The 26968-nt window shown below is 44.3% G+C and overlaps 2 protein-coding genes across 2 annotated transcripts in view; both read left to right on the plus strand.

The window, feature by feature from the left end:
* LOC309543577 (uncharacterized protein) overlaps positions 1–21813 on the plus strand; it is a 67314-nt gene extending 45501 nt beyond the window's left edge. The window contains exons 7-8 of the mRNA XM_082276042.1: positions 20550–21329; positions 21665–21813. Coding sequence (XP_082132168.1) covers positions 20550–21329; positions 21665–21747 — 863 coding nt within the window. The 3' untranslated portion in view covers positions 21748–21813. The remainder of the gene's footprint in view (positions 1–20549; positions 21330–21664) is intronic.
* LOC309543578 (uncharacterized protein) lies at positions 7028–19903 on the plus strand (the record flags this gene model as incomplete). Its single annotated transcript, XM_082276043.1, has 4 exons — positions 7028–7128; positions 7245–7342; positions 7432–7659; positions 19892–19903. Exons 1-4 carry the CDS (start codon positions 7095–7097, stop codon positions 19901–19903), a joined length of 372 nt encoding a protein of 123 aa, XP_082132169.1. The 5' UTR covers positions 7028–7094.
* Positions 21814–26968: the final 5155 nt, after the last annotated feature.

Raw genomic sequence — 26968 nt, forward strand, 5'->3', positions numbered from 1 at the left:
TTCTCTCCCCCTTGGTAGGAGTGGAGATGACCCCATCTATAAGGATATACAGTACATACACACACAGCACAAGGCCGTGTTCACACTACTAGACGGCTCTCGGGGCTGCAGTTCCTCTAAAGCTCCACAAGGTGGTGATCTCTCTTCTACCTGGACAGGAAGTTTCTATGGAAGACAGGAAGTGATGTTAGCTATGGACAGGAAGTGATGTCAGGTGTAAAATAGGATTTCCCATGTGAAAGGTGAGTCGGGACGAAGTAGCGAGGAGACATCACTGAAATTGCCAGCTGAGGAGGTAATAAGATCTTATTTTTTATTTACACCCAGTAACCCCTCGTCATGTCTGTCCTCTTCCTCCGTACTGTGACACTGTGACGTCTTTTATCACCAGCAGATGATGATACACACATATATTATTAATATTATTATTATTATACAGAATTTAATTGTGCCAGAGGCGCAGGGCCCCGGAGCTAGAAACCATGAAGGGTGCCCCGGACCCCTTGCCAGGGCCCTTCCCTTCAAGCCTGGATCTCTTCCCACTGATCCTGGGACCCTTTAGTCTCCTTGCAGGGCCCTTTATTACGGTCCCGCAGTGGGACCCTTTCACAAGTTCTGCGGTGGGCCATCTTCCTGTCATCTTGGGGCCCTTCCCACGGAGGTGGAATGCCAGGGCCCGTTCACAAGTGTGACCTTTGTGATCCTGGAAGTTCACCCACTGGTGTCAGTAGTTTTTATTTTTTGGTACTTTAAAAGTATTTATCATTTTATTCATACAATGTCACTGACTATGACTCTGTCCATTCATGAATGGAAGGAGCTGGTAAATTACATATTTACCGACCCCTTCCTGGTTCTCTATTGTGACACATCCCCTGCAGTAGCCGTCAGGAGAGGGAAGGGAGCACAGTGGGGGTGGGGGGGGGGTGTCAAGGCAGCACACAGGGGCCCAGAGACAGCAGAACACGAGTGAACTGGATCGGAGGAGTGTCGTACAGAGGAACCAATCTCCTCCATTTTCCCCCTGCAGCTAGAGGAGGACAGTGATTTCTCTACATGCTGCCCCCACCACCCCTCCTGTCCAGGTGTACAGGGGAGCCGCACAGGCCCCCTGGAGCATGGGGCCTGGTTGCAATTGCAACCCTGTAGTTACTCCCTGTATTGTGCCAAAAGTTTGCACAACATGAGGGCAGACAGTACAGTTACAATGCTCATTAAAGCTTACAATCTAAGAGGGAGGGTCAAAGGATACAAAAGGCAATAACTGTGGGAGATGAGCTGATGGAGAAAATAAAACTCCAGTCAGGTGGGGCAGGAAAGGCTTCTCTGAAGAGAAGGATTTTCAGGGATGGTCTAAAAGTGGACAGAGTAGGAGATAGACAGACAAATTGGGAAAGGGAGTTCCAGAAGATGGGAGAGGCTTAGGAGAATCCCTGGAGTCAAGCATGGGAGGAGGTGACAAGGGAGCTAGAGAGCAGGAGGTCTTGGGAGGAACAAAGAAAATGTTTTGGTTGGTATTGTGAGACTAGGTTAGTGATGTTACTGAGAGCTGAGTTGTGGATGGCTTTGGGGGACACTGAATGGAGGCCAGTGGAGGGATTGGCAGAGAGGGGTGGAGGACACTGAATGGAAGCCAGTGGAGGGATTGACAGGGAAGGGTGGAGGACACTGTATGGAAGCCGGGGGAGGGATTGGCAGAGAGGGGTGGAGGACACTGAATGGAAACCAGTGGAGGGATTGGCAGATAGGAGTAGCAGATGCTGAGTGGTTCGTAAGGTGGATAACCCTGGCAGCAGCATTCATGATGGACTGAAGGGGGGATAGCCCATGTAAAGGTAATCTAATGAGGAGGAAGTTGCAATAGTTGAGGCAAGAGATGACCAGGGAGTGAACTAGGAGCTTTATGGTGTCATTGGTTTGGAAGAGGGGTATTTTGGAGATGTTGCAGGGGTTGAGGAGGCAAGATTTAGACAGTGATTGGTTGTGGGGCTGATAAGGATAGTTCACAGTCCAGGATATATGAGGAGACTGATGGAGTGAGCTGAGGGGTAGAGACAAAGATTTGGGTGTAATCAGTGTAGAAATGTATTAAGGCATGGAGGCTATGAGCTCACCCAGGCAAGAGGTTTAGATGGAGAACAGGAGTGGTCCAAGAACAGAACCGCGTGGAACCCCGACGGAGAAAGGAAGGGGAGAGGAGGAAGTAAAGTTGTGACGCTTAAGGTGTGGTGGGATAGGTAGGATGAGAACTAGCGAAGAGTAAAGTAACAGAGACCAAAGGATTGGAGTTTTTTAAGGAGGGGGTGGTCTACTGTGTGAAAGGCGGCAGAGAGGTCCAGTAGGAGTACAGAGTAGTGTCCATTGGATTTGGCCATTAGCAGATGATTTGAGAGTTTAAGGAGAGCAGTTTTTGGGGAGTGTTGATGATGAAATCGTGATTGAAAGGGATCAAGAAGATTATTTCCAGTGATGGGCGCTCAGTTTCGTTGCAGACTGGACATTCAGGAAGTTTAGAGTTTTAGGGATGGATGGAAGGTGTTATACCTGAAGGGTTTCACATGTACTGTTACTTTAAGGCTGGCTCCACCCAGGAGTGATGACAAGGGTCAAGGGGCAGAGTGGCCATCTTAGAGACATGTAAGAGATGCATTGATATACTGAGCTGTCCTGTAATGCATGTTGGAGTGTACAGTGAGTCTTGAATAAACATCCGTTGTTCCAGACCAGAGTCCTGTGTCTCTCACAACACAGAGAATATAACAGTTGGTTGTAGACTAGACATTCAGGAAGTTTGGAGGAAAAGGTGAGCAAGGAGATGGGGTGTAGGTTGTTCAGATTGGTGGGGGTCCAATGAAGGTCTTTTTAGGTATGGGCGTGATGCCAGAAGAGAGGGAGTTATTGAAGATGTGGGTTACAACGTGTAGAATAGAGTCAGAGGGTGACTGCAATCTTTGTAAGGGTACAGGGGGCAGGTGGTTAGGTGGGTGTTGAAAAAAGTTTTGCAACCTCGTCTACAGTAGCAGGTTTGAAAAAGGGAAGAGTTGATTGTGCCTGTGAATATGGAGTGATATCTGTACAGAGGAGATCTCATCATAAAATGTATAAATCTCATTTTTGTAGTGATTGGCGATTTCCTGGGCAGTGGATCAGTTAGTGGATAAAGGCAGTTGAGGACAAAGTAGCGTTAAGGGTAGACAAGGGTTGATGGGCACTGGATGATAAGTTGTTAATGAGAGTGATAAAATAGGTCTGCTTGGCAGTGAGGAAACAGGAATTGTATTTTTTGGAGAGCAGATTTATATTTGTTGAAGACTTTATAAGACTTATTCTTACACCACAGGCGCTCAAGAGATGTTTTTTGAGGCTTTTGGTGTTGTCTGTTTGCCACGGTTGAAGGGGTCGGGGCTTAAATCTGTGTGTACTGAGGGGGGCGAGCTCATTCAGGGTGAAGGACAGAGATCTATTGTAGACAGAAGTGGTTAGTTTGGGGCAGGACATGGGTGAGATTTTGTCATAGAGGTGGTCAGTAGCAGGAAAGAGAAGGATTAGGTGGCAAAGGTTTCTATGGGTAATTGTTAGGTGGTTGGAGGGAGAGGAGGGGAAAGTCTGGGAGCTTTTGGAAATAATATTGTGGTGATCAGAGAGAGAAAAAGGATTGTTGGAGAGGTTGCACAGAGTGCATAGGTAGGAGAATACATAGTCAAGGGTGTTGCCATCAGAGTGAATAGAAGCATGAATCGATTGCTTCAGGTCAAAAGAGGAGGTTAGATTGAGCAGTTTAGAAGTAGCAGGAGTGTTAGTTTTAACAGTGATGTTAAAGTCACCGAGAATAATTTTGGGAATTTCAGAAGAGCGAAAATAGGGTAGCCAGTCAAGAAAGGTTGATACGGGTCCAGGTGGCAGATAGATCAAAGCACTTCTAAAACAAACTGAAGAAAATAGATAAATACAATGTGCCTCAAATGAGGAGAGTGACAGAGAGGCAGGTGGGTGAATTACCTGAAAGATGCTATATGGGGCTAGAAGGATTCCCACTCCACCTCCCTTCCATCCATAGGGTCTGGGAAAGTGAGTCCAGAGAAGGCCATCATGGGAGAGGGAAGCAGGAGCAGCAGTGTTGGATTCATGAAGCCAGGTTTCAGTAACAGCAAACAGTTAGTGATAAAGAGGTCATGGACAGAAGTTAGTTTGTTATAGACAGAGCAGGCATTCCAAAGGGCACAAGAGAAGGGGGGGAGCTTGTTTTGGGAAGAAGAGGGTTAGAAACTAAATTGTGGAGTGATGGGAGATTTGGGTACGTTTAAGCGATGGAGGCCCAGGGTTTGGGGTTTAATCTCTAGAGGTTGGGAGAAGCAGAAGGGTGAGGGAGTTAATATGGGATTGCAATTTATATGAAGGGACGTGCCTCAGGGTTATGGAGGTTTTATTCCCATGTGAGTTTAGAATTGGCAGGAGTTGGTAAGTGCAGTAATAGGGAGAGGACAGAAGTGAGGGTGATATATACAGGCTGTGGGGTGGAGAAGAGGGGTGAAGAACAGAGAGATTACGGAGTGTGGACACAACTATCAGAAGGATTGGTAGAAAGCACATGTTACAGAGAGGAAGGAGAGCGGAATGGGGAAACAAGGTCACCTGCAGTCAGTTTGGTGTTTTTCAAAGTAGTTTGCTGTGTATTCTCGCTTTGTGCAATCGCTGAAGTGCAGAGCCAAAGTGCGCCCACTTAAATAAAGAACCCACTTATAGATGTGCGCTCCCCAGCCATATATAGTGTGGAAACGTAGATGAACCCCTTCAGGGTCATGGCATTCCCCCACTTACAGGGCTCAAACATTTCCTTAATTTTGGAGATGGCCCCATTTCCACCAATGACCTTCTCACCTCGTTAGTCTATGTAGAATATACTTCCCTTTCTTGCCTGCTTTATATGGACTCTGAGACTATTTATATTTTAATATATATTATTTATATATATATATATATATATATATATATATATATATATATATATATATAAAACGCAGGTGGCCAGACACTATAGCTGGCTTCTGTGTTCTTCGCCTATAGCAGCCTCCTTTCCTATAAGGCAAGCAGGCCTACCAGTACTCAGTTGCCCCCAGGACTTCTACACAATACTATGGTGCCTGGCCACCACACCAGGGCAGGAACGAACTGAGCACAGCTACCAGGTACTTGCGTTTGGCAGACAGGCAGAGTGGTTCAACGACAGTCCAGTTACAAGGCAGGCAAGGTTCAGAATCGTCAGGGTCAAATCCATAGTCAAAAGAAAGGCAGAGAGTAGTCGATATCCGAATAAAGGCCTTCAACAAGGGAATCCAAACAGCAGAGCAGGGCAGACAAACAGAGAGCTTGAAGCACGTGTTACAAAGGCAATATCACAAGCATGAGACTGGGGGCTTGACTGGCTTCAATCAGGTTTGGTCTCCACCCAGAGACTGACCACAAAAGTCACCTTGCAGATAGACAGAAATAAAGAATGCCTGACAGCCAAAAACCAGGATGCTGGACTGAGGAGCAAGAGCACAACTATCAGGAACCATCAACTAGGCAGAGACAGAAAATGCAGTTAAAATCACACCTTTAATGTAATAGTAAAAATAACACAGAACAGGAACATTGTTAAAAAACAGAAGCCAGGGTTTGGAAGCCAGAACGGGTAATTAGAAAAGCCGGGATCAGAAATCACCGTTGTCAGAAGCCAAAAATCAGGATCAGAAATCAGAAGAGATGTCAGTCAGGGCAAGTCATAACAGGAACACAGCAGAGACACGCTGGAGATGTTGACCAGGCAAAGGCACGGAGTAAATGAGAAAGGCAGTTTAAATAGAAAAAAGGGGCCGGCTGTAGGCTGGACTCATGAGGCAGGTAATGGTAACCAGGTGAGTCCCTGTGGAAACAATGAGTGGCTGGTAATTTTTCTGATGCTCTTAGGGTGTGGGCCGAACCCCAGGCCTCCTTACTTTCAAAGTAGGGCTGTTGGACCTGCATTGTATGTAATATCAAAATGAAGTGGGGTTTAAATAAAAAGGTGTGTGTGTGTGTGTGTGTGTATATATATATATATATATATATATATATATATATATATATATATATATATATATACAATCTATTAGAAAACAACTACTAGATATATAAGGTGCAGTGGTGGTATAAGGAGAAAACCACTGTAGAGAATTATCTAATCAAATTATAGATGCGGATCAATAATGCCAATAATATAGCTTGCTTCAATTGCTTTTCCATTACTGATGCTGCCAACTACTTCATTATTCACATCAAGTGTCATACCTTTTGTGGGTACTTGCCGTATCTCTAATTACTTCATGAAGACTAATTGTCTATGCAGCATTGATGCTCCCTTTCCTTCTGGATCCCATATTGCTCAATAGTATCTCCGTTCATCGGGACCAAACTTCCACTGAATTTTTATAAGGAATGCTCTATATCACACACTGTTTTATTTTAGCATGAGGATGTCGGATTAATCCCTACCTTATGGTAGTATGCACTGCTTGATTTACACCTTTGTGGCTTTGTCTGAGATTTCTTGAGGATCAACACTTGTGACTCCCTTGTGGAGTAGTTGATACCCTGCACAACCACTCGGGAGTACATCAAACATGTTAGTGCACTCTGGATTGGTCTCGAGTTTGGACAGTTTTTAACCATTGTCACATTTTATGTGTTGTTATTTATGCTGTTTGGTGGAGGTGATGTTCTAATCATTTCATTTCACGTGTTCCATATTCAGGGAATTTTTCTATCAATAAAGTTTTTTACTAGTTATATTACATGGATCTTATTGATAACCTTCCGCATGGTTCTTTCATGTGTTTGTTTTTTGCTTTAAAAAAAAAGAGACCTGACCAGTGAGGTGAGGAGGATTCTGGGAATGTCATTTAATTGTACTATTTGTGTTCAAATCTAGAGTTTTCCTCCTGTGAAGTCTGGAGATCATATGACCATCACATTGCCTCCACCTCCCTCCCTGATAGAATAGAGAGATAAAAAGAAGATTTGAGAAGTCACCAGAGAGATCATCAGGAGAGGTGAGCGGTGCTGGGAAGGACGTCATGATGGAGAATCAGCCGCCCCTCACATCACCGGGTAAGAGGAGACTTTATTGTAAAGGAGAGAGCAGTACGGAGGCTCCACCTAGATCCCCCATCATCTGATAAACACATAGAAACAATGTATTCAGTCAGTGTGTGTGTTTCCTACAGATGGATCCAGTAATGGGAACCCACCAGAGAGATGTCCCCGTCCTCTGTATTCCCGGGATTCCACACAGGAAGGTCACACCATCCCTCACCATCACCAGGTAGATGAGGAACAATCACTGATAGTATCATTAGGATCTGTACATTATCTGCATTGTTACAATTGATGTCATTTTTATTATATATTCAGATTGGAAACCTGAGAGATTCTAAAGTTGAGGTTAAAGAAGAGATAAAGGAGGAGGATAATGAGGATGGGGTGATGGAGGAGTCAGAGTTTCTAAAGGAACACAAAGTTCTGTATCAGGACTCCATGGTGGAATCATCCAGCTACAGAAACCCACCAAAGAGATGTCCCCGTCCTCTGTATTCCCAGGACTCCGCACAAGAAGTTCACACCATCCCTCAATGTTACAAGGTTGGTGGTTTGGAGCATCTAGAGCAGTGCTCCCCAACCTTTTTATCGACGCGGACCGGTCAACATTTTATAATTTTTCTGTGGCCCGCTGAGGGGGGGGGGGGGGGGGGGTACGTCAATGCAAGTGACCAGCGTGCCCCCAATCAATGCACAGTGACCACAGCATGCCCCCAATCAATGCAGAGTGCCACAGCATGCCCCCAATCAATGCAGAGTGCCACAGCATGCCCCCAATCAATGCAGAGTGCCACAGCATGCCCCCAATCAATGCAGAGTGCCACAGCATGCCCCCAATCAATGCAGAGTGACCAAAGCATGCCCCCAATCAATGCAGAGTGCCACAGCATGTCCCCAATCAATGCAGAGTGCCACAGCATGTCCCCAATCAATGCAGAGTGGCCACAGCATGCCCCCAATCAATGCATAGTGCCACAGCATGCCCCCAATCAATGCAGAGATGCCAGCGTGCCCCCTTTCAATGCAGAGATGCCAGCGTGCCCCCTTTCAATGCAGAGATGCCAGCGTTCCCCCCGCGAGACCAGTGCACTTACCTCACGGCAGCTTCTCTTCAGTCCCCGCGTCTTCTCGAGTCCTCAGTCCTCCCACCTCCTCAGCCAATGGCATGGGTTTTTCCTTTCTGCCAATCAGAAAGCGTTAAGGACCCTCTCCCTGATTGGCCAGGAGGAGGATACGTGTGACAATAGCGAATTTTCATTTGCTATTGTTACACAATGGGCGGGCTCGGGCGCAGAGTGCTCTCGCGCTCCGGCTGCCACAGTAAAATAATTTAAAGCTCCTCGGGCGGCCCGGTACCGTTTGATCCACGGACCGGTACCGGTCCGCGGCCCGGGGTTTGGGGAACAATGATCTAGAGCATGGGTGTCCAACCTTTTGGCTTCTCTGGGCCACATTGAGTGTAGAGAAATTTTCTCGGGCCGCATATAAAATATATACTATAGTTAAGATATATAAGTATTAAAACGCCACCGCGCCCTTCCCGTGCTGCCGCCCCCCCCCCCCAGCACTAATTTATCACAACTAGAGGATGATCATTTCCGAGGCAGCCTCTGCCTACAGTTAGTTGGAAGCCACTGTGGCCATGACCCAACCTGAATTCCTTCTTCCCCATCAAAAAAAAAATAAAAATTGTCAGGGGGCAGTGGGCCGCATTGCCTGGGGCTCTGGGCCGCATGCAGCCCCCGAGCCGCAGGTTGGACATGCCTGATCTAGAGCATGGACTTCTGGAGAGGATGTGTATATGTGTATATATATATATATATATATATATATATATATACATACACACAAACCCAATTCCAAAAAAGTTGGGACACTGTACAAATTGTGAATAAAAACAGAATGTAATGATGTGGAAGTTTCAAATTTCAATATTTTATTCAGAATACAACATAGATGACATATCAAATGTTTAAAAAAATACGTTGATTTTAAATTTCATGGCATCAACACATCTCAAAAAAGTTGGGACAAGGCCATGTTTACCACTGTGTGGCCTCCCCTCTTCTTTTTATAACAGTCTGCAAACTTCTGGGGACTGAGGAGACAAATTGTTCAAGTTTAGGAATAGGAATGTTGTCCCATTCTTCTCTAATATAGGCTTCTAGTTGCTCAACTGTCTTAGGTCTTTGTCGCATCTTCCTCTTTATGATGTGCCAAATGTTTTCTATGGGTGAAAGATCTGGACTGCAGGCTGGCCATTTCAGTACCCGGATCCTTCTTCTACGCAGCCATGATGTTGTAATTGATGCAGTATGTGGTCTGGCATTGTCATGTTGGAAAATGCAAGGTCTTCCCTGAAAAAGACGACGTCTGGATGGGAGGATATGTTGTTCTAGAACTTGGATATACCTTTCAGCATTGATGGTGCCTTTCCAGATCTGTAAGCGGCCCATGCCACACGCACTCATGCAACCCCATACCATCAGAGATGCAGGCTTCTGAACTGAGCGCTGATAACCACTTGGGTTGTCCTTGTCCTCTTTAGTCCGGATGACATGGCGTCCCAGTTTTCCAAAAAGAACTTCAAATTTTGTTTCGTCTGAACACAGAACAGTTTTCTACTTTGCCACAGTCCATTTTAAATGAGCCTTGGCCCAGAGAAAACGCCTGAGCTTCTGGATCATGTTTAGATTTGGCTTTTTTTTTTGGCCTATGGAGTTTTATCTGGCAATGGCAAATGGCACGGTGGACTGTGTTCACCGACAATGTTTTCTGGAAGTATTCCTGAGCCCACGTTGTGATTTTCATTACAGTAGCATTCCTGTATGTGATGCAGTGCTGTCTAAGGGCCCCGAAGATCACCGCCATCCAGTATGGTTTTCTGGCCTTGACCCTTATGCACAGAGATTGTTCCAGATTCTCTGAATCTTTGGATGATATAATGCACTGTAGATGATAACTTTAAACTCTTTGAATTTTTTAGAAAAACAAAATTCGGTGTAACCGAAAAAAGAACTGCGCAAATGGAGTGATATTTAACAATAAATATATAAATGTGAAAAATTAGGGAATTTCTTCTTCTAGCGAGCAGCAATAAAAACGTGAAAACGCAATATGTGATAGTGAATGTGGGTTATTGCGCTCAGCAGTATACTCACAATAAAGTGCTAATGCATAAATAACATAAACATATGAACCAATTATTTAAAGGTGAATATTCCAATGAATATAGCAATAATAAAAATAATAAACATAGTCCTTGAAAAGTGCTCGGTGCAAACTTTAAGTTCCAGCAGCAAATACAATTGGACTTGATGTGAAATGCCTTCACCAATCACCATACACCCAGTGCTCGGATAAAATACTTCTTACCAAAAGAAGTTGACCCCTTAATTATAGGGGGTCATGATCGCAATGTATCTCCACAAGAGCTCCAAAATCTCCTATTACAGTCTTCACATCCAGTGTGTGATAAGCCAGAAGTAAACAGATGACTCCGAGACTCCGGACTTTGCTATAGTCATGCAGCTGTCCTCAGGTGCTGCCCTGTACACGGCCCGCTGCAGCACTGCTCTGGGATCACACACAAGCCCCGCCCACTAGCCCAATGCTGCTCCACACTGGCAGGCAGCCCTCCTCTCCTCTCCTCAGGCTGCTCCTCTCTGCTATCCCCTTGCAGAGAGGAGCAGCCTGAGGAGAGGAGAGGAGGGCTGCCTGCCAGTGTGGAGCAGCATTGGGCTTGTGGGCGGGGCTTGTGTGTGATCCCAGAGCAGTGCTGCAGCGGGCCGTGTACAGGGCAGCACCTGAGGACAGCTGCATGACTATAGCAAAGTCCGGAGTCTCGGAGTCATCTGTTTACTTCTGGCTTATCACACACTGGATGTGAAGACTGTAATAGGAGATTTTGGAGCTCTTGTGGAGATACATTGCGATCATGACCCCCTATAATTAAGGGGTCAACTTCTTTTGGTAAGAAGTATTTTATCCGAGCACTGGGTGTATGGTGATTGGTGAAGGCATTTCACATCAAGTCCAATTGTATTTGCTGCTGGAACTTAAAGTTTGCACCGAGCACTTTTCAAGGACTATGTTTATTATTTTTATTATTGCTATATTCTTTGAATTTTTTCTCTGAGAAACTCCTTTCTGATATTGCTCCACTATTTTTCGCTGCAGCATTGGGGGAATTGGTGATCCTCTGCCCATCTTGACTTCTGAGAGACACTGCCACTCTTGAGAGGCTCTTTTTATACCCAATCATGTTGCCAATTGACCTAATAAGTAGTGATGGACGAACATCGGCCGGGGCGGTTCGCGAACGTCAGCCGCAAATTTTCTCAAAAGTCCGCGAACCACAAGTTCGCGGCGGGCCCTATTGACTTTAATGGGAGGCGAACTTTAAAAACCTTTAGGTCATATTTGCAGCCACAAAAGACATACTAGCTGTGCACAAATAGACCCAGCACATGGACAATGTCATAACAGAAGTATTGTAATCGAAAAAGTTGCCCTAAATTTTTTTTTTATAAATCAGCCAGAACTGACAGCAGCCGGTAAATACATGTCTAATACATATAGGGTCCATTCACACATCTGTAAAATGGGTCCGCATCCATTCCAAAATTTGGCGGAACCTTTACAGACCCATTGTTTTTTCATTTCCAGTCTGAAAAATTAGGCATTCACAGGATAATTCCAGGCCCCAACAATTAGCCCACATGTGTTTACCTGACAGCTAAGAACGTAGTATTCTGTGGCTGAAGGTCCATTAGGCAATCACAGGATACAGAAGTAAGATTCGCCCATTCCAGGCCCCAAGAATTAGCCCACATGGGTTTACCTGACAGCTAAGAACATAGTGTATTTGATGGCTAGAGGCACATTAGGCATTCACAGTATACAGAAGTAAGTGTCGGCCTGTATAGGCCCCAAAAATTAGCCCACATGGGTTTACCTGACAGCTAAGAACGTTGTATTCTGTGGCTGAAGGTACATTAGGCATTCACAGGATACAGAAGTAAGTGTCGGCCTGTATAGGCCCCAAAAACTAGCCCACATGGGTTTAACTGACAGCTAAGAATGTAGTATTTGGTGGCTGGAGGTACATTAGGCATTCACACAGGATACAGAAGTAAGTGTTGGCCTGTATAGGCCCCAAAAATTAGCCCACATGGGTTTACCTGACAGCTAAGAACGTAGTGTATTTGATGGCTAGAGGTACATTAGGCATTCACACAATATACAGAAGTAAGTGTCGGCCTGTATAGGCCCCAAAAATTAGCCCACATGGGTTTAACTTGACAGCAAGGAACGTAGTGTATTTGATGGCTAGAGGTACATTAGGTATTCGCAGTAGACCGAAGTAAGTGTCGGCCTGTATAGGCTCCAAAAATTAGCCCACATGGGTTTAACTTGACAGCAAGGAACGTAGTGCATTTGATGGCTAGAGGTACATTAGGCATTCACAGTAGACCGAAGTAAGTGTCGGCCTGTATAGGCCCCAAAAATTAGCTCACATGGGTTTAACTGACAGCAAAGAACGTAGTATTTGATGGCTGGAGGTACATTAGGCATTCACAGTATACAGAAGTAAGTGTCTAGGCCTCATAAATTAGCCCACATGGGTTTTACTGACCGCAAAGAACGTAGTGTATTTGATGGCTAGAGGTACATTAGGCAGTCACAGGACACAGAAGTAAGTGTCGGCCTGCATAGGCCCCAAAAATTAGCCCACATGGGTTTAACTGACAGCAAAGAACGTAGTATTTGATGGCTGGAGGTACATTAGGCATTCACAGAAAAAATAATTGTCAGCCCTAAAAGGCCCCAAAAATTTGCCATTCAATGGATATGAAATGCCGCTGTATGTAGCGAAGCCAAGGACCAGAAATTTCTGTGGGTGGATGGCGGTCTGGCGGATATTTGTGGCCTGGCATGAGGAATTTCAATGAAACATGGTCTACTGGTCACATGTGTTGAAATCCTCAGAGATCCATGCCTCATTCATTTTTATAAATGTGAGGTAGTCTACACTGTCATGAGCTAGGCGAGTGCACTTATCGGTCACGATCCCCCCCTGCTGCGCTGAACGTCCTTTCGGACAGGACACTGGACGGGGGGCAAGCCAACATTTCCATTGCAAATTGTGCAAGCTCTGGCCAGAGGTCAAGCCTGCCCACCCAGTAGTCCAGGGGTTCATCACTCCTCAGAGCGTCCACATCGGCCGTTAACCCGATGTAGTCGGACACCTGTCGGTCTAGGCGTTCCTTGTTGCTGGATCCGGAGTACAGCTGTCAATGGTTCAGCTGAAAGAAGGATCTCATATCTGAAGTGACCAAGACATCTTCAAACCGCCCTCTTCTTTCAGGTGCTGTTGGATTGCTACCCACAACTGTCTCTCTGTGACTGGAAATTCCTCTGTCAGCGCACGCAAAAGCAGAATGCAGCATTTCCCACAGGAAGGCCTGGAAGTGCTGCATTCTGACCGCCCTCTGTGATTGTGGTAACATTTCTGCCATTTTATGTTTGTACTGGGGGTCTAAGCATGTTGCCACCCAGTACTGGTCCTTGGCCTTTATGCATTTTATACGGGGGTCCCCCTTAAAACACTGGAGCATGAAGGCTCCCATTCACACTAAACTGGAAGCGGTGTAGTGGCCTGCTTCCAGCTCATCATCCAGGATAATGTCGTCCTCGTTCTCCTCCCCCCATCCACGGATAACACCAGGGATCCCAGAAAGGTTTAAAGCATGCTCTTCTTGCTCCTCCTCATCCCCCCCCCCCCAGCACCATCCTCCTCTGACTCCTCTTCAGACTCCTGCTGTTGATTTGTCTCAGATGGAGTAGCACCCACTGGGAATTCATCCAACATTGCGACTTCCTCATCTTCCTGCTCCTGCTTCTCGACGGCTTGATCAATGACACAACGCAATGCACGCTCCAGAAAGAAGGCGTAAGGTATGATGTCACTTACGGCGCCCTGGCCGTGACTGACCAGTTTGGTGATCTCATTGAATGGTCGCAGAAGTCTGCATGCCTCCCGCATGAGCAGCCACTGGCGAGGTGAAAAAAACCCAAGTTCCCCAGAACCTGTCCTGCCGCAGAGTTTTTACAGGTAGTCGTTAACTGCATGTTTCTGCTGGAACAGCCTATCAAGCATATGCAACGTTGAGTTCCATCGCATTGGGCAGTCACAAATGAGACGCCTGACGGGCAGGTTGTGTCACCGCTGAATGTCAGCAAGGCGAGCCATGGCTGTGTAAGATCTTCGGAAATGGCCCGAGATTTTCCTGGCCTGCCGCAAGACGTCCTGGACCCCAGGGTATTTGCCAACGAATCGCTGCACCACCAAGTTCAGGATGTGTGCCATGCATGGCACGTGTGTTATTTTGTCCTGTTTCAGCGCACTCAGCAGATTGGCACCGTTATTGCACACCACTTTACCAACTGTCAAATTGAGCGGTGTCAGCCACTGATCTGCATGTGAAGGCAAAGCTGAAAGGAGTGCAGGACCAGTGTGGCTCTTGGCTTCCAGGCACAACAGACGCAGCACAGCATAGCAAGGTCTCACCTGGCATGTGGAATAGGTTCTGGGGATCTTGGGCGGTGCAGGAGAAGAGACGGTAGCAGCGGAAGAGGAGGAGTCAGCCGAGGAGGAGAGGGAGGATGATGGAGGAGGAGAAGAAAAGGCAGGCCTGCTTGCAATCCGTGGCAGTACAACTTAATCTACACGGATGCCACAGGTTACATGCTTAACGGCCGTCAGAAGGTTCACCCAGTGGGCAGTAAAAGTGATATACCTTCCCTGCCCGTGTTTGCTAGACCATGTGTCTGTGGTCAGATGTATCTTGGCACCAACACTGTGTGCCAGAGATATATTCACTTGCCGCTTAACATGGCCATACAGCTCTGAAATGCCCTTTTGCGAGAAATATTTCCTGCCTGGGACCTTCCATTGTGGTGTTCCAATGGCCACAAATTTACGAATAGCCTCAGAGTCCACCAGTTGATATGGCAGTAGTTGGTGGGCTATCAGTTCCGACAAGCCAGCAGTCAAATGTTGGGCAAGAGGGTTATCCGGCGTCATCATTTTTTTTCCGCTCCAACATTTGGACCACAGAAGCCTGCCTTTTTCCAGAACAACGTGACAACGGCATCATGGAAGGTGGAGTGGAGGGCAAATGTGAGGAGAAGGGGCTGAACGGTGAGAGCCTGGAGTGTGGCTTTGTGGGTTCAACTTCTGACTGTGTTGCTCCCACTGGGCTCGGTGTTGGGAGTTTAGGTGCCTTCTTAAGGCGATTGTCCCAAGGTGAGTGTTGGGCTTTCCGCGACTTATGCGTTGACTGCAAAGGCTGCAGATGGCAACACTGTTTGGCACTGTGTGTATCAGACTTAACTCCGCAAAAGAGGCAATATTGTTGCAGGACACAAATACACTTATGAAAGTATACTCAGATAACACCCCACTTAAATATGTGGTATTGGGGGCCACTGGTTTATCACACCAGTTGTTCAAAAAATTGGCCAGGGAGTTTGGCACTGTGTGTTACATAGTTACATAGTTAGTGAGGTTGAAAAAAGACAACAGTCCATCCAACTATCAATGCTCCCTGCTTATACGACTGTTTGTGGAAGAGAATTCCACATCCTTACCGCTCTCACAGTAAAGAACACCCTACGCATTTTAAGGTTAAACCGCCTTTCCTCTAGTTTTAGTGAGTGGCCACGTGTATGATTGTATTCCCTTACTCTGAATAGTTTGTTCCTTATGCTAGGTTCGCCAGTACAGTATTTGTACATTGATATCATATCCCCCCTCAATCTTCTCTTCTCCAGAGAGAATAAGTTCAGTGCCTGTAGCCTGTCCTCTATTCCCCTAATTATTTTTGTTGCCCTTCTCTGGACTCTTTCCAGTTCCAGCACATCCTTCCTGAGGACCGGTGCCCAGAACTGGACAGCATACTCCAGATGTGGCCGGACCAGAGTCTTGTAGAGCGGGAGAATAATCTCTTTATTTCTGGAGTGAATCCCCTTTTTTATACATCCCAGTATTCTGTTGGCTTTGCTTGCAGCGGCTTGGCATTGCATGCCACTGCCAAGCCTGTTGTCTACCAGTACCCCCAAGTCCTTTTCCATCCTAGACTCACCCAGAGGTTCCCCCCTAGTGAGTAGCTTGCTTTCTGGTTTTTGGCCCCCAAGTGCATTACTTTACATTTATCAACATTAAACCTCATCTGCCATGTAGTTGCCCACCCCGTTATTTTGTTCAGGTCCGCTTGTAAGGTTTCTACATCCTGCATAGAAGATATTGGCATGCCTAGTTTAGTATCATCTGCAAATACTGAGATTGTACTAGATATCCCCTCCTCTAGATCATTTATGAATAAATTAAACAGGATTGGTCCCAGGACCGAACCCTGGGGGACCCCACTTTCCACACCCGCCCAACTCTGAGTACTCCCCATTAATCACCACCCTCTGGACTCTCCCCTGGAGCCAGTTCTCTATCCAGGTACTCACCTTATTGTCCATACCTACCTTCCTTAGTCTGTACAGTAAGCGTTTGTGGGGAACGGTGTCAAAAGCCTTTGCAAAGTCCAGATATACCACATCCACAGGCTTTCCCTTATCTAGGTGGCAGCTCACTTCATCATAGAAGGTTAATAGATTAGTTTGGCAAGAACGATTTTTCATAAATCCGTGCTGATTACTACTTATTATACTGTTTTAATTACTAAAGACTTGTATGCTGTCCCTTAACATCCCCTCCAAAATCTTGCAGACTACAGATGTTAGGCTGACCGGCCTATAGTTCCCCGGGATATACCTTGGCCCCTTTTTAAATATCGGTACCACGTTGGCTTTTTTCCAATCAGCTGGCACCATACCCATCTGTAAACTATCCTTAAAGATCAAGAATAATGGTCTGGCAATCACCTGGCTGAGCTCTTTAAGAACCCTCGGGTGCAAGCCATCCGGTCCCGGTGATTTATTTATGTTAAGTTTCTCTAGTTTAGTTCTAAGTCTATCTTCTGTTAGCCATGGCGGCACTACCTGAGGTGTGTTATTTAGTTCGGCCTTACAAGCTAGGTTCGTGTAGCCCCCCGATTCTTTTGTGAAGACTGAAGAGAAGAAATGATTTAACACTTCCGCCTTTTCTCTGCCCTCAGTGTGTATCAGACTTAACTCAGCAAAAGAGGAAATATTGTTGCAGAACACAAATACACTTATGAAAGTATACTCAGATAACACCCCACTTCAATATGTGGTATTGGGGGGCCACTGGTTTATCACTCCAGTTGTTCAAAAGATTGGCCAGGGAGTTTGGCACTGTGTGTATCAGAGTTAACCCAGTAAAAGAGGCAATATTGTTACAGGACACAAATACACTTATGAAAGTATACTCAGATAACACCCCGCTTCAATCTGTGGTATTGGGGGCCACAGATTTATTACAACAGTTCTACAAATAATTGGCCAGTAACTGTTGTCACTGTGTGTAGCACAGATAACACAGCGAGAAGCCACATTTTTGCAGGACTAAAATACTCTCTTAGAAAAGTATACTGTTAAATAACACCCCACTTCAATATGTGGTATTGGGGGGCCACTGGTCTATCACACCAGTTGTTCAAAAAATTGGCCACGGAGTTTGGCACTGTTTGTAGTATTGCTGCAGCAACGCTCAGTCACCACACCTGTCACAATGCTGCATAGTGCACAATACTACTACTAATCCACTATAATATGCTTTCTACAAAGTATATTATACTGTGGATTACCCCCCCCCCCCCCTATATAGTGCACTGCACAGCAATACCAAAAAAATTGCAGCCCTTTAAATTACTTTTGTGGACATTAACAGAACGATTTGTGTGACTGCTGCCGATCTCTAACTGCCCCTAAAGCACCAACTGGATACATGTCCCTAACCTGAAAAGATACTAGTAGAGCTATACCGAAATACCAGCACTGAAAAGGACTTTTATGGATCTTAACAGAGCTATTTGTGTCTGGCAATCTCTCCCTGATGCATACAGCAGACCTCTCTATATGCTGGCAAAAAGCAGAATGTGAAATGGCCGACAGCTCAGGTCTATTTATAGGGTAGGGGGACTGTCCATGTGCTAAAATGTTTTAATTGGATGTCCCATTCCACCTGACGGCTGTGTCACGGGTCAAAGTTCTTCTGAAAGAAAAAGAAAATGGCGGCGCGGACATCTTCGTGAACATCGGCAAAAGTCTGACTTTTTGCGTATTTGTGAACAAGCAAAATTTGCCGCGAATCCACCGCCGGGCGAACCGCAAGGCCATCTCTACTAATAAGTTGCAAATTGGTCCTCCAGGTGTTCCTTATATGTACATTTACCTTTCCCGGCCTCTTATTGCTACCTGTCCCAACTTTTTTGGAATGTGTAGCTCTCATGAAATCCAAAATGAGCCAATATTTGGCATGACATTTCAAAATGTCTCACTTTCAACATTTGATATGTTATCTATATTATATTGTGAATAAAATATAAGTTTATGAGATTTGTAAATGAGTCCATTCCTTTTTTACTCACAATTTGTACAGTGTCCCAACTTTTTTGGAATTGGGTTTGTGTGTGTGTATGTATGTATGTATGTATGTATGTATGTGTATATGTGTGTGTATGTATATATATATATATATATATATATATATATATATATATAATCACAATAATAAGCTTATAACCTACAGATGATATTCTCTCTCATTTTCTTTGTTTAGAGTGGAGATCCAATCGATATAGAATTTGAGGTTAAAGCAGAAGAAGAAGAGACGTATGTGAGGGATGATCAGCAGTCTATGGAGGAGGATGGAATAACGGGGACATTTATAGAGGAGGACGCTCCTACAGAGATCAGCACAGGTGGGCCATTAACACTAAATACATTCTTCAACCCATACTGCTCACTGATTGGTCCAGAGTAGGGCGGGGACTGGGTGAAATCAGCCTGTAATACCCTGGTCACTTTCCTGAGCTGTGTTCCCCGTCCTGTATTCCTGTATTTCTCTCGGATAATCTTCCTTCTCTGTGCTGCAGACACAATTTATGTCTCTAGACTGGATTTATGGAGATTCTGGGGTTCAGCTGGCAGTAATTCTCCCGGGGTTACTTGCTCTGTTATTTGCTGGCTGTGCCGGGTGGAGGGATATGCCTGTATAGTCTCACACCCAAGTCACTGAGTGCAGCCCCGGGAGATGGGAGGCAGCGGTGTGGGACCTCTGCAACTGATTACTGAACACAAAAATTATGAGTTCTGACCCCTGTACTATATACTCTGTTGTTCATTACAGACTTCTGCTCTCTCCCCTCTACCCACTGCTATATATACACATAATATGGATTCTCTTTTGTTACACCCATTTTATATATGATGGTTTGATTGGAGGACAGACTTTTACATGTTGATAATAATGTGATAACATCCTCAAACTTTGGGACCTTAAACAGAAAGTGATAATGAGGGAGGAGTCAGTAACCCAATGATGGTGGTCTTCAGGATCAGTCCAGTCTTCATCTTGGTTGTTCTCCCCCCATTTTCACTCTCTGACCTCTGGTGGGGCTCAGCCCCGCTGTTATTCATGACTAAATAATGGACTAAATAAGGAAGTGCAGGACTTCTTGTGTTAGGAAGATGGCAGTGAGTGATAGAGGGGGAGGGAACACTCGTCCTATAATCCCCTCATCACTATCACTCCTATAAAAGACAGTTCTTGTTGTTTCCTCGCTCTCTGACTAAGATCCATGAATAAAGAAATTAACTGGTAGGAGATCAGAGGACCCATTTACTAGTTACCTTGAGGGGGGAATTGTAAGATCCTCAGAGACAAAGCTGCCTGATGTGGGCAGAGTCCTGGTTTAGGGGAACCAATCTGCTGATGTCTAGTAATAATCTTTGTATTTCTATTTTAGATAGACGGGAGATGAGGAAAACCTCAGAGGATTGTCTCACTTTGTCTCCAGACGGTAAAGTAGAAGATGAGGACATAACACAGTATAGTCCAGAAGAAAACCTGGCTACCTCAAATGTCCATCCGGGACCACACAGTGTAGATGGATCATCGTATTCCTCTTATCCTGAGGAACCTCAGACTGTGAGGGACGGTGCCGGACCATCGTATTCCTCTTATCCTGAAGAACCTCAGACTGTGAGGGACAGTGCCGGACCATCATATTCCTCTTATCCTGAGGAGCCTCAGACTGTGAGGGACGGTGCCGTCCTTAAAACAGATAAGAGGTTCTCCTGTACTGAGTGCGGGAAGTGTTTCCGTTTTAAATACAAGCTTAATGTGCATAAAAGATCTCACACCGGTGAGAATCCATATTCCTGTCCTGAGTGCGGGAAATGTTTTCCATTGAAGTCTGATTGTTGCAAACATCAGAAATTGCACACTGGAGAGAAGCCATATTCCTGTCCTGAGTGCAGGAAATGTTTTTCACGGAAGTCCGCTCTTTCCAGACATCAGAAATTGCACACTGGAGAGAAGCCATATTCCTGTCCTGAGTGCAGGAAATGTTTTTCACGGAAGTCCGCTCTTTCCAGACATCAGAAATTGCACACTGGTGAGAAGCTCTATTGTTGTCCTGAGTGCGGGAAATGTTTTTCAGAGAAGTCCAATCTTTCCACACATCAGAGATGGCACACGGGTGAAAAGCCATATTCTTGTTCTGAGTGTGGGAAATGTTTTTCAGAGAAGTCCACTCTTTCCAGGCATCAGAGATCGCACACTGGTGAGAAGCCGTATTCCTGTTCTGAGTGTGGGAAATGTTTTTCAGAGAAGTCCACTCTTTCCATGCATCAGAGATTTCACAGGGGGGAAAAGCCGTATTCCTGTTCTGAGTGTGGGAAATGTTTTTCAGTGAAGTCTGGTCTTTACGAACATCAGAGATTGCACACTGGTGAGAAGCCGTATTCCTGTCCTGAGTGCGGAAAATGTTTTGCACAGAAGTCCACTCTTTCCACACATCAGAGATCTCACACGGGGGAGAAGCCGTATTCCTGTCCTGAGTGCGGGAAATGTTTTTCAGAGAAGTCCACTCTTTCCAAGCATCAGAGATTGCACACAGGTGAGAAGTCTTATTCCTGTCCTGAGTGTGGGAAATGTTTTTCAGAGAAGTCCAATCTTTCCAAACATCAGAAATTGCACACTGGTGAGAAGCCGTATTCCTGTTCTGAGTGTGGGAAATGTTTTTCAATGAAGTCCGATCTTTACAGACATCAGAAATTTCACACTGGTGAGAAGCCGTATTCCTGTCCTGAGTGCAGGAAATGTTTTTCAATGAAGTCTGATCTTTACAGACATCAGAAATTGCACACTGGTGAGAAGCCGTATTCCTGTCCTGAGTGCGGGAAATGTTATTCAGCGAAGTCCAGTCTTTCCATGCATCGGAGATCGCACACTGGGGAGAAGCCGTATTCCTGTCCTGAGTGCTTGAAATGTTTTCCACAGAAGTCCACTCTTTCCAAGCATCAGAGATCTCACACGGGAGAGAAGCCACTTTCCTGTCGTGAGTGAGGGAATTTTTCCTCACTGAAGTCCTGTCTTCCTGTACATCAGGGGTCCCACACAACCCTCGAGGTGTATTAGTGCACTGAGTGCAGGAAATATCTTCTATATGAATGTTGGTGGACATGTGGGGAAGAAGCACACCCTGATATACACCTCAGATATACAGTGGTGATCGAAAGTTTGGGCACCCCAGGTAAAAATTTGTATTAATGTGCAATAAAGAAGCCAAGGAAAGATGGAAAAATCTCCAAAAGGCATCAAATTACAGATTAGACATTCTTATAATATGTCAATAAAAGTTAGATTTTATTTCCATCATTGACACTTTCAAAATTACAGAAAACAAAAAAATGGTGTCTGCAAAAGTTTGGGCACCCTGCAGAATGTGAAAGCGTAAATGATGGAAATAAAATCTAACTTTTGTTGACATATTATAAGAATGTCTAATCTGTAATTTGATGCCTTTTGGAGATTTTTCCATCTTTCCTTGGCTTCTTTATGCACATTAATACAACTTTTTACCAGGGGTGCCCAAACGTTCAATCACCACTGTACTCCATGGCTGATCTTCATCATGTAAGAAACACTTCATAAGGAGATCAGAGATCACCAAAGACATGGATGAAGTGTTGTCCCGTGTTGGCCGATAGCAGGAGAAAAATAAAAATTTCTTACCTTTCATTGGCTGAGTTCATTTTGTGTGGGAAGATTTCACAAACACTTACAGATCTGGTTGTTATAAATGTGTTGATGAAATGTGACCCGCATTCCCCCAGTCATGGTGAATTGGGATTTCCTATAATGGTCAGCTCCATCTAGTGGCCATAATGTGCTTTCCTGACATATGTCCATGGTAGAATACGCTTGGGTTGCCCTGCCCTCGTTCCTCCCCCATAAGACCCCTCCCTCATAAATGTTCAGGATAAGCCAAAGGCTGCGTTCCTTTCTTCTCCTCCTCACTTATAGGACCATTTTTGTATGACGTTTTCCTACCTATTGGAACTATTCTATAAAGAAGAGAGGGGGTATAGTAGAATAACCTCCCACGTTTAGTGCGCTTGCAATATCTGTAAATATATTAAATATGTGTATATGATAACACCTCAAAATCGTGCAAACAACCAACTGGGTGCAATTATAACAAACCTATTACAACCAGCTATTAAAGATATAAATCCAAAAATATAATAAATAATAAAAATAGGAAATAAAAAATATTTAAATAGTGTCCACAGTTGATCAATCCATATGGAATGTACACCATGCATATGGAAATAAAAGGTAAGTCCAATGTTCCCAATGTTACTATTCCAAACCGAAACAAGGAGGCAATGGTGGTAAGAATGTTCATAAGGGGTCACCACAGTGCTCAGGGGGGTTTATCAGAAGGCTCACCAGATATGTTGGATCCCCTCTAACCTTACAGTAGGGGGATCATTCGGGCTTGTAAAGAGGTTAAATTTCTCTTTCCAGGACTTAAGGCAATGCAGCTGGTCCCCACGCTGCTCCTGGGTACAAAGTCCCCTTTAGTGCACTCCGTGGCCAGCAAGTGATGGATTAAAAAAATATAGGAAGCCAGAAAGAAACTGCTAGCAAGCAACATTAAAGGTGACTCTAGGGTTAATTCCTCACAGTATATCTTCCCATCCTCACCACACACCTCGTGCTCGTGGGGAAAATAATAATGTATGGCTCCTTACCAGAGATAACATATGTTGAGCTCAGAAACGTGTTGGTTTCTCGCCTATAAAGTAGTTCCCATCCAGCCTCCAGAAGAACAATTGGGAGGATCACTCTTCTCCTTAGTTTCACACCCGAAGCCACTAAAAAAAGGGGTTGGAAAAGAGGAGGCAAACTAATAGTGCATTATCTTCAAAACACATAAAAATATATTGAAAATGCACTTACATATAGTCGGAAAAAAAAGCATGGATTCAAGCCGGTACGGCCGCATGCAGTGTGGACCGTACAAAGGATAATGACGGCGCGGCTCTCCTCAAATCCTACGCGTTTCTCCCAAATGGGCTTCCGCTGGGACAGGAGCTGTCCTTAGCATGCGAGCTGCTAGGGAGTAACCAAAAGGAAAACATATGGAGAGGACTCTGCTCTCTGGGTGATCGATGTGCATTGCAGCATCTTATCAAAGTTTGGTGCAGTCGCCTACCTTTCTCTTCTTTTCTGTCCTGAGGAGAGAACTGTTTGTTGAAGCAAGGTTTGCTTTCTGCATAGCGGTACCCCCGCAGGGGCCGCTTGGATATTGGTTTGCCTGGGCCTCCCACTGATTACTCCACAGCCAGATACAGGGTATTTTCACACAGCCAGGTGCACACACTCTTCCGCTCGTTGTCTCCAATGACCAGTCTAGGGGATGTGTTTTTATGTTTTATTTGGAGAACTTGGATAGAAGAAAAAACAGAGCTATCTTGAGAGTCCCAACATCCTATCTGTTCAGAGAAATGGGAACCTACAGATGTTCACAAGGAACCACTGTCATATGTGTGGACTTTAAGGGCACAGCATGAGACAGATGACAACTACATGGATTTATCCTAAAATAACATTTATTGATTTATCTAAAACCAGATGTCAATAAAATGAGGAAACTGGCCCCAAACTGAGCTCAGCTCGTACACAGGAGATCAATGTCTCCTACTAATTTCACTCATGTACATCATACATATATAAGGATAAGTTGGTATATATCATAAGGTTCGTGTAGGTATAGATATTTCCTCTCTTCACTTAGATGTAACATTTAGTGACGACCATGTACTTTTTTTACTGAATATATCTTATTACTATTATAACAATCTCCTTTACTATATGGATTTCTTTGTCTCAGCTTTTTTTGTATACATGTCTGCATCATATTTGTTACTGATGTCAACATTTGTATCAATTACTGTATGTATAATAAATGACTACGTTCAGATTCTATTTCTGTATATCTTAGTTGGTGACCTGCCTCATTTAAAGTCCCACAACCTCTGTTTTCTGTTTGAGATCAAGGTAAGGGAATGGCGCTGCCCTCTATAGGTAGTGTAAAAGTTTAGACAGGAAAGTGTGTAGATATAGGCAAAATGAGGAGAATAAATAATTAAATGTTAAAAGGGTAGGTATGCACAAAGAGGAGTGTGTGAATGTATGCACAACAGGTGGATAAATAAATAATTAAATGAATGAAAATGAGCATATAAAACGCAATTACAGTGGATAATATCTCACATAAAAAGTGTCAACAAATGAAATATAGTGTGTATAAAGTGACTTGTGCATACAAATATAAATATATAAAAAAATATATAAATATAGAGACTGAGTCAGTTAAGGGGCAAACTATAAACAAATGGCAGAATTTAAATAAATAAAGTGACCAGTGGTTATTAGGTGGGTGATGAAAAGGTGACTTGGTGGCAGCACATGTAAAGTGCTGTATACAATAAGTGTATAAAACAAAATAACTAAGTGACAAGACAAGCTGGTGGTCCAGCAATAAGGTGAAATTAAAGTAACATATTTAGTCCATATATGTGACAAAGAATCTTCATATAATAGATGCTGGATACAACCCTGTGGTGGGTGAGGTGCTCGGTGACCCCTAGGGAAGGTAGCCCACTCACAAGAAATACCCACCCCACACAGGGGTATAGAGCGGGTATATAAATATGGCAGGTATTCCTCTTTTGGATCCTGTTCCTCTCTGGGGGCTTGAGGTGGGGGTATAACTGAAGTGCCCAGTAGGGCTCTGTTATGGTTCCTACAGGTAGGCCCAGACGTCAGCGTGGTCCGCTCTCATATACGTGTATACGCCGAAATCAGCCAGGTATAGTGGGACAGGTATGGGTAGATGGAAGAAAGAGGCCAATAGTGTGATACTGCTATAACTATTTTATTGCATAAAACAAATAGTAGGGTACTCACAATAATCCTTTGTAAAACAAGCGTAGTGTAAGCCTTTGGAACGCAATGCGTTCCATGCGAATGGCGGAACCGGAAGTGCTGCGACGGCACTGTACGCGTTTCGTAATCCAACATCTTCAGGAGCGTTCAATGTTTCCTACTAATTTCACTCATGTACATCATACATATATAAGAATAAGTTGGTATATATCATAAGGTTCGTGTAGGTATAGATATTTCCTCTCTTCACTTAGATGTAACATTTAGTGACGGCCATGTACTTCTTTACTGAATATATCTTATTACTATTATAACAATCTCCTTACTATATGGATTTTTTTTGTTGTCAGCTTTTTTTGTATACATGTCTGCATCAAATTTGTTACTGATGTCAACATTTGTATCAATTACTGTATGTATAATAAATGACTACGTTCAGATTCTATTTTTATATATCTTAGTTGGTGACCTGCCTCATTTAAAGTCCCACGACCTCAGTTTTCTGTTTGCATTAACCATTAGGAATGGAGGCACATCACTGTGTTTGCTTCAGATCATATTTCTCCATATTTTTCTGTTCACTGGTCAACGCGTTTCACACAAGGATTCTTCAGGACTATGAAGATGTACAGACAGTTTTCTCTTAAAATTAACAGACTCAATATTAGTGTTTCATAAACATAGAACATAATCTGTATTTATGTACATCATAATAAATACAAACATGGCTTACTAGCACACGGCCTTCCTTCCAACCCCCAACAAATTAACCCGACCTGGGGCAGACACGGGGGGAAAAAAATCGGACCAAAATGTGTTGTCTATACAGGGATCTGTCCTGATGATTCTAGGTACAAGATAAAATATACAATATCTCACAAAAGCTAGTACACCCCTCACATTTTTGTAAGTATTTTATTATATCTTTTCATGTGACAACACTGAAGAAATGATGCTTTGCTACAATGTAAAGTAGTGAGTGTACAGCTTGTATAACAGTGTAAATTTGCTGTCCCCTCAAAATAACTCAACACACAGCCATTAATGTCTAAGTGACAATGTCCAAATTAGGCCCAATTAGCCATTTGTTACAAGGTTTCAGGTGTGAATGGGGAGCAGGTGTGTTAAATTTGGTGTTATCGCTCTCACTCTCTCATACTAGTCACTGGAAGTTCGACATGGCACCTCATGGCAAAGAACTCTCTGAGGATCTGAAAAAAAGAATTGTTGCTCTACAAATAGATGGCCCAGGCTATAAGAAGATTGCCAAGACATTGAAACTGAGCTGCAGCACGGTGGCCAAGACCATACAGCGGTTTAACAGGACAGGTTCCACTCAGAACAGGCCTCACCATGATTGACCAAAGAAATTGAGTGGACATGCCCAGCATCATATGCAGTGGTTGT

The sequence above is a fragment of the Pelophylax lessonae genome (genome assembly GCF_965119305.1).
Source record: "Pelophylax lessonae genome assembly, contig: HAP1_SCAFFOLD_232, whole genome shotgun sequence".
Classification (NCBI taxonomy): domain Eukaryota; kingdom Metazoa; phylum Chordata; class Amphibia; order Anura; family Ranidae; genus Pelophylax; species Pelophylax lessonae.